Consider the following 8552-nt stretch of genomic DNA (forward strand, 5'->3'; position numbering starts at 1 on the left):
TTTATTGAAGTCTAACGCATGTACTTATCATATGTGGTGTTGTGTCATAGTGTGTTGACTTTAGAAAATGACTTGGTTCAAGTAATCACTAGTATCTTTGCTCTTTTTCTTGTATGTGGTTGTTCTAAAGATACTCTGCAGCACAAGCGAGGTATGGGCAGTTCCGTATTAGCATGCGTTATAAACGCTCTTCTGGTTCTCTGAACTTGTCGAACCACATTTTATCCGGGTCATGACATGACAACATGGCGGAACGACCAAAACAAATTGTCTGAAGACCCCATATGTTCAACATTTCCACATGAGATTTATCAATTCAGAAGAAGCAAATTGTTTAAAGTTGGCGAACGAAATCTATCCAACTAGTGTCATGTTATTCAATGTCACGTATGTTCGAATCGCTTGTCCTTGAGTCGATGTTTTTACAACAAACTAGAGGCTCATGGGAAACTAGGTCACGGATGGATTGACATCATTCCAAGTCATTTGCGGTGACGTCATCTTCAGGTGTGTAATCGTGCAATTATTGTACAGCGTGTAAAACAACTGCTGTATGATTCATCTTTCGCGAAAGCCTCTAATATTGGCTATTGCTCTTTATATCAAGAAACTTGGATCATCATCATGTCTTACCAAGGAATAATGACATATACACAATATTAAAGCTTCAACTAAAACCAACTTTAATGTCTTTGATTACTAATAACATAATGATACGTTGTTGATGAAATCACAATTCAACCCGCGTGAGGATTTTAAGACCACAGCTTCCCTCTTAGCATTTCAAAATGTAAAAAAAAAAAAAAAAAAAAAAAAAAAAAACTAGACAATTACAAATGACGACACTAAGAAGCGTGCACGACGTCATCGCTAGTCGCTGTAATCGTCACTACTGTAGTCATCATCACAGCCGCCGCCTCCGTGTAGCATTTTCCCCAGGCCGTGCAGGTTGTGATACTTCATCCCCTTGCCACGACCGCCATGCTTACCGTGCTTGCCGTGTTTACCGTGTTTACCATGACGACCATGCCTACGTACGGACAACAACAAAAAATATGACGTCAATAGGTTTGCACCCACGTGATTATGACGTAAGCATTGTCCGCCATGTTAGATGGTTAAACCTGCCAAAATGCCAGGTACAGCTGAATTATCAACCTTCATTGGACCGGGACGGGGACCGATATCGTCTTCCAATCATCTTCATAGTAGTCTCGGTTTTTATCAAGAGTACCAGATGACTGGACGAGAATTCGGTGAGTCCACTTTTAACAACAACAAGAGTTGTTTGGAACGTAGTTATGATCTATGTGTGTTTTTTAATGATGTTATAGATAGATATTATTTACCCATGACGGCCTCCGCCAGGCGAAGGCGATCTCGATCCGTGCTTGCCGTGTTTCCCATGCTTACGGCCGTGCTTGCCGTGCCTAATGGAGAACAAAAAGACGTCACAAGTTATTAGACTACACTAACACTGACAAGGCAATGAAAGCAGGCTTCACCACTTCATGACTGTAAGCGCTCTCTGGCTGAACCTACAAAAACTGCACTGCAGAAACATACACACACACACACACACACATACACACACACACATACACACACACACACACACACACACACACACTTACATACACACACACACACATAAACACACACAGTAAGTGCGTGAGAGAGAAAAGAGAAATTACAGAGAAAAAGTAGAAGATAGGCGAAGAGAGAGATAAGGAGATGGGGAAAGAGAATGAAAGGGAGAGAGATTTGACTTACTTGTGGCGGCCACCAGGCGAACCTGACCCCGACCTTGACCCGGAACCAGAACGTGACCCCGACCTTGACCCGGAACCAGAACGTGAACCACTGCGCTTGCGCCGTCCATGTTTGCCGCGCTTATGTTTTCCTCCATGCCCTGGTAAATAAAAGTGAGAAATAAGAACAATTGAAATTATATTTATTAGTGAACTATTTTTGGAAAGAATACGTGAACATGTTGAATAGCCTAAGATAAAACATTGTCTTCTATCTAACATTGGAAAAATTAAGTTAATAGATAAAAGTTACTCAAACTAGTCCTGACCTCGACTAGGACGGTCCCATGACCCCTGACCTATGCCCCCCAGACAGTCGAAGTCGTAGTCACGTCCTCCCTTCCCTTTGCTCTTCTTGTTCATGCCCTTCAGGACCTGAATGTGAGAAGACATGATAATGATAAAGTCTCATAACATCAACCATACATTAGTGACCTTATTTTTGAAAATTTTTTATTCGCTCGCTCGCATCAGTTTGGTGTTCCAAGAGGATGTCATCCATATAATCAAATCAACATAGCCTTACTACATGTACTTGCAATGAGCCTTCATGTATTTGCAAACAAACGATCGTCATCGTTAATGGCAGTTGCCTACCCCCGCCAGCGGTCCCAGCTTGTCCAGCATCCCCATCTTCTTTAGTTTCTTCATGTTCTCCGGCTTAGCCAGGAACTCCAGGGACTCCATCACGCCGTGGGGGTCGTTATAGTCACGGCCTGGTTGATAAAGACAAATAAAAGTCAACGTCTGTTGAGGTAAAACTACTCCCCAAGCATAGAAGTGGTTCCGACTGGTTTTTGTCGGGCTTTCTACTTTGTCTTTTTCTTTTCTTTATAAACCACACTACTCTTCAAGCAGAGGAGTGGTTCCAGCTGGTTTTTCACACGTTTTAAGCGTTTTTGTCGGGTTTATGGGTGGTTTATAGAGAAAAAAAAACATGACAAAGTAGAAAGCCCGACAAAAACGCCTAAAACACGTCAAAAACCAGCCGGAAACACTCCTCTGCTTGGGGAGTAGGGTAAGGTAAGGCACGATGATTTTTATGGGTGTGTACGACCGATACGGCGGCGTAAGGAGGCACGGCCAGCCACTCCTTCATAAATTCAAAACTACCAAAGTGATGATTTGTTAAGAAAATTAAGCCATTTCAAAAATAGGTTTAACAGGTACCTCCATACGAGTGCTTCTTGTTGTCGTCATAGGCTTTGTGCTTTCCTGTAAAATCAAAAAGTGTTGTTTCAAGAAGTGTTACGTTTTATTAGATTGTGCTAAAATCAACAAATACCACAAAATCTAGACATTAAAATAGGTAGATAATTTGCCATTTTGATATCAATGATATAAAGCAAATACTTAGTAGTGATAGTTATGATAATAATGCGTACGGCCTTTGTTTGCTTTTCCCATCTTGCTGGAGAGTTTGGTCAGGTGGTCGAATATCCCCTCATCTTCCGGAGCACACTCCGCCTTTACTGAAATAACGATGAACAATGCGATCAGATACTTCTTTGTGATCCAAAGACTAAAATACAAAAACAGCGCGCGCACACACACACACACACACACACACACACAGACACACACACACACACACAAACACACACACACACACAAACACACTCACTCGTACACACACACACACACACACACACACACACACACACACACACACACACACATATATACACACATACACACACACGTGCGCGGATGCCAACCACAATATTTCGCTCCCTTTTAAAACGCTGTAGTAAAAACGCACTGTCCCTACACTGTGCCATTGACGTGTGTCGCCTTTGTTTAGGTATAACAAGGACAATGCCTTCCGGGCTTCAGTGTTGCCACGGCAACTATAAGAATCTGGGTGTGACTTGAGTAAATTCTGACACCATGAGAACATCACAAGACTGAACCTTACACAGTTGTTGTGACGTCACTCGTAATCTCCAAGCAGATGTAGGGTCAGGCTTAGTGTTTTAAACATTGGTGTACTAGCCTACCCTTGGTGTGAAGATTAATACAAGGCATCCATTTTGACAGATAGACGCAGGCTATGCGATAGAAGTACCTGGGCACTACACATTTCAAGGAATCTTGTCATATCACATAATTGTATGCACACATTTTTATCCCTGGGCTGTTGTCCCTAATACGAGCCAATACTAATAATATAAATATATCTATAACATAGGGCATTCATTAGAAATATCTTCAGAACAAAACTACGCAAGGCTAGATTCAAAAACGAATCTGATACCAAGTCGTGTGTTGTTCTCGTAGAAAAATTATAAATGCAGAAAAATATATTTCAAACGTAGCCAGAATAAGACAACACTTACTTGTTTGAAACTCTTCATCAGAACTCGAACTGCTGCTACTGCTATCGTCACAATCCGCCATCTTGATTATGATCCAAGCAAAGATTCTCTTAAACAATAAGTTATTTCTCAGAAAGTTTAAAGCTTCGTGCAGCTCTGTCACTAAATAATATGTGACTGCACACTTCGGCCACACCTACTTCAGGAATATGCCACTTTTTGAGGGGGAGAGTTAGTTTATATAACACCATTGTAGAGTATGTGATTCAATTTTCAAGGTTGTACCTTTGCATCGAAGAGCCACTGCATTACTTAAAAAACCTATAAGTTCCGTAGTGTCCGCGAGCTTTGTACATTTTTGTCATATTCTTGCAATTCAAGTCCCTGCTTCTAGTATTGAGATGCTCCGCCCTTGAAAAAGTTGTTTGACCAGTTCTTTACTGTTGACAGCCTGCCTACTGACCCATAGATAGTTGATGAGAGATAAGCGTTTGCGTTGCACCTTTTAATGAGAAAAGTAGCCTGTGTACGTTATAATCACATTCTTCAAACCAACTCAACAACAAATCGCTTGTGTTGTTGTACACTGTGAAACCTTCTTCTATGTGCTTCTTTATAAAAATTAGTCTTTACCAGACTAGTTCCTTTAGCTGCTTGAAGAAATACTAGACATTTTAGAAATGCGTTGAATAATCTTGCTAAACTTCAGAAATATGCTTTTTCAACCGTTAGGCAAATAATTCACACTCTTCGGCCTACTTTGGTAGATATTTTTCAACAGCAAATTGCCGAGGACGTAAAGGAGTATCTAGACATTGAAAACACGGTGCCACCTGTTTTGACAAAAAGGCGTCGTCGGATAAAGATGTTTTACATGGTTAAACACAACCAAGGATTAGCTCCGCTTCTGCGCTTACTAATTAGATGGCCTTCGACAAGGACCAGTCAAGTCTCTAAGAGTCTTGGCCATCTGAGATCACTTCTTTGTATCTTGGAAACTACTATATTTGCTTGGAAACGTATCTTGGAAACTACTATATTTGCTGCTTCGGAGAATTTTTAGAAAACTTTTAGTTAGTAACGTTCACGAATGACCACAAATGAACAGTCCACTGTTGGAGAAAAGTTTTATTCAATTTATCCATAGTCTTTATCTACATTTCATGCATGGTGCCTTCTGATACAGTTATTTATAGTAAAACGAAGAATATGGTATTCCAGCCTCACCACTAGGCAAAATTTCGGAAACTTTCAAATATATCGTGTACATGTGTTTATTTGTCTTTGTGTGTGTGTTTTTTTTTAGTCGCAGTCGCTCTCACCACTGCCACTACCACTGTCGCTTCCGCTTCCGCTGTGGCAGTCTTCCCCGCCGAGTACAGCACCCAGCCCGTGAAAGTTGTGCATGCGGATCCCCCTGTAGCAGCCCCCACCCCCACGGGGACCCCCACCCCGGGGGCCTCCCCACCCCCCACCACCGTGCCCCCCGTGGCCGTGACCATGGCCATGTGCGTAGCCTTGACCATGGCGTTGACGTTGTCCACGTCCTCCTCCTTGAAAAAAAAAGAAGGAAAATATTTTTTTTTACATTATGCAAGAGCACGTGGCAGGATAAACAAAGACATGTGCAAATATATGCAAATCCGGAGCTGGTTGTTCTGTATCTGTATAGCCAGTAAAACTGCCCTTCTTCGTAACACGCCAACATCAAACTTTAACAATAAAAACATAGCATGAGGAGGGCATGTGTAGAAAGCCATGCATTGAAAAGTGCAATTTTCATTCATGTATTACTTCATCAACACTTTGGTACTTCTTCTGCTACCTTCCGAAAGACAATAATGACTGGAACCACTACCCACCACTAGGTGGCGCTGCAGCCGGATTATGACGGGTCCCTAACGAAATGTTGTAGCTGTTGGAGATGAATTCTTCTTAGTTGTGTATCATAGATATTTATCTAACTTTTTCCTACTCACGTCTTCCCTTCCTGCCCCAGGCGCCCTTTCCCAGGTTGCCCAGCCGCCCGAAGTCGTGGTTACCATGGTGACGCCGCCCGCCGCCATGACGACCCCCGCCGCCATGGCGACGACCTTTGTGATGACCTTTCATGCCCGAAAGAACCTGGCAAAACCGAAATTGGCAGCTTTGAAGTTATCTTTACCAGAAAGTCACGTAATGTTGTTTACCTAATTACTTGTGACCTTTATTTAAAAGTGACCGGTAGCTAAGATTGCAAACCTTTTCTAACTCCCTCTCTCTCTCTATCTCTGTGTCTGTGTGTCTGTTTGTTACATTACACTCACAATTTCTCACATTCCGACGCTCTCTTTCATAACTCCTTCTTTTCCTTTTTCATTCATTCATTCATTCATTCATTCATCCATTCATTCTCTCCCTCTTTCTGCATCTTTAATCTATACGTTATTCCTTCATGATATATAACAATCTTCACAGAAAATCAAAAGTCGTCGGGAAGATGATACAAGAGTCCAATGATCTCATACCTCCGTGAAATCAAAAATCTCTCGTATGTCTTTATATACCTGTTGTTCATTAGTTATGCAAATAAGATTGATATCCTAGAACCTATACATCTAGAAGTCGTCTAGAATATAAAAACGTTTTCCTCACCCCACCAAGTGGTCCTAACTTCTTAAGAAGACCGTGCCGTTTCAAGACGCCCATGTGTTTTGGGCGGGAGAGAAAGTCGAGATATCCCATGATTCCGTGCGGATCATCATAGTCCTTACCTAGAAAAGTAAAAAGATTTAGATCTTTCGACGTCTTAGAAATTTTGAAAACAAGAAAGTACAGAGACGTTGAAAACAAAACATTTGCATTTTAACTTGTTTGAATCACGGTGGCTATTTGCAAACGTGCTGATCTTCTATTAGGGGAACGGTTTCGCATAGTTTTCAGAAATGATAATGATTTCAGAAATGATATCATAAGTGCCCATATTGGTTATGCTTCAACTCACCACCAAAGTTGTGCCTCCTTCCGTGACGATAGTTGTCATGTTTACCTGCAAATGTTGACATACAGTATTTTCAGATTATCGACTTCATTTTTGTAATTTTGGAATACGTTTTCAGACCGATGAAACCGTAAACTAAAGTAATGCTTTTACAATAACGCTATACCCAGAAAAAAATGTATATACGAGATATTTCTGGCATATTTTGGTACCGATTTTGGTATTTTCAATTGGTATAAATTTAATACACACCGAACTTTGTTGACTTAATAAAGTACAGGTCTTCTATAACTATAGATGCACAAAGGTAAGAACAATGATATCAACATGATAGTAATTACAATGCATGAAATATATCACGGCATATCTGTGTCGTTTATATCATATAGAAATGATAGGCCATACTGCTTTGAACTGGTAGTCAATTCAATTTCATATGCCGTAGAGAACAGATTTATACGTACGTCCCCTGTTGACATGCCCCAGAGTTTTGGAGAGAGCTGACAGCGTGTTGAATACCCCCTCTTCTTCCGGGGCAGCCTGAGCCACGACTAGAGAAAAGCACAAGACAATCAGAGGTGGCAAACTTCACCCCTCACCCACCACGTGACTAAAATGCATTTTGCGGCCCTTCCAGTCTCACAGACACTGAGTGGTCTAGCTCCACTTATGATATAAAAGCTGCAATATAGGGTGAATGAATCGTCTATCACACATCATAGTATTTCATTATCCAAACTATAGAAATTATAGCCTTCAACTCACAGTTAACGTTTCTAGATAGATATAAATGTACAAGTGTTTAAGATAATTATAACTTTGCCCTACTTTTCTCGTATTCCTCATCCGAACTGGAACTAGTGCTGTCGTCGCACTCCGCCATTTTGGTTTCCAAGGTCAATGTCGTTTTGGTGGGTGCTCTTTAAATACAGTGCTGACAAAAGTTTGTAAAGCCTCCTACTTATAACGTTGACAACATGGCGAACGTGGTAGGTAACCTGTATTTAAACGGTATGATTTAAGGACACGCCTACTCGTGATTTGGAACGCACCATATGTATGGGACTATGCGAGTGGGTACCTTTTTATTTTCGTTGTGTGAATGCCATACGGCCACAAACGTGTAAACTGAACAATGTTTTTCAAATTTTATACTTGAAGTCCCAATATTAAGTGTTACTATTGTTTATTTAGTCTTCTGTATTATCTGGCAAATTCACTGTGGCAAGAGTTCTTCAATTTTAACTTGAGCCGTGCCGAGGGATGTCGTCCGACAAGTTGTGACCTTTAAAAATAAAATGGCGCCAGTAGAATCGAATCAGTGACCCATATCTAATTAGAACACACAAGTCAGTGACGCAGCCTCATGCGGTAGTTAGACACCCTTTACTCCGACACTCCCCCCTTTTTGGAGCGTCATGCCAGTAACCAAAGATGTGTCAT

At 41.2% G+C, this 8552-nt stretch overlaps 2 protein-coding genes across 2 annotated transcripts; both read right to left on the bottom strand.

Annotated features, from left to right (window-relative positions):
* Positions 1 to 814: 814 nt before the first annotated feature.
* LOC136424436 (uncharacterized) lies at positions 815 to 4325 on the bottom strand. The gene is made up of 8 exons (XM_066413035.1): positions 4151 to 4325; positions 3197 to 3283; positions 2982 to 3026; positions 2409 to 2527; positions 2081 to 2186; positions 1774 to 1912; positions 1350 to 1430; positions 815 to 1030 (listed from the first exon to the last, which is right to left on the bottom strand). Exons 1-8 carry the CDS (start codon positions 4209 to 4211, stop codon positions 871 to 873), a joined length of 798 nt encoding a protein of 265 aa, XP_066269132.1. The 5' UTR covers positions 4212 to 4325; the 3' UTR covers positions 815 to 870.
* Positions 4326 to 5431: 1106 nt separating this feature from the next.
* LOC136424594 (uncharacterized) lies at positions 5432 to 8111 on the bottom strand. The gene is made up of 6 exons (XM_066413210.1): positions 7938 to 8111; positions 7574 to 7660; positions 7113 to 7157; positions 6764 to 6882; positions 6109 to 6253; positions 5432 to 5682 (listed from the first exon to the last, which is right to left on the bottom strand). Exons 1-6 carry the CDS (start codon positions 7990 to 7992, stop codon positions 5432 to 5434), a joined length of 702 nt encoding a protein of 233 aa, XP_066269307.1. The 5' UTR covers positions 7993 to 8111.
* Between the last annotated feature and the right edge of the window lie 441 nt (positions 8112 to 8552).

The sequence above is a fragment of the Branchiostoma lanceolatum genome, chromosome 18 (assembly GCF_035083965.1).
Source record: "Branchiostoma lanceolatum isolate klBraLanc5 chromosome 18, klBraLanc5.hap2, whole genome shotgun sequence".
NCBI classification, from domain to species: domain Eukaryota; kingdom Metazoa; phylum Chordata; class Leptocardii; order Amphioxiformes; family Branchiostomatidae; genus Branchiostoma; species Branchiostoma lanceolatum.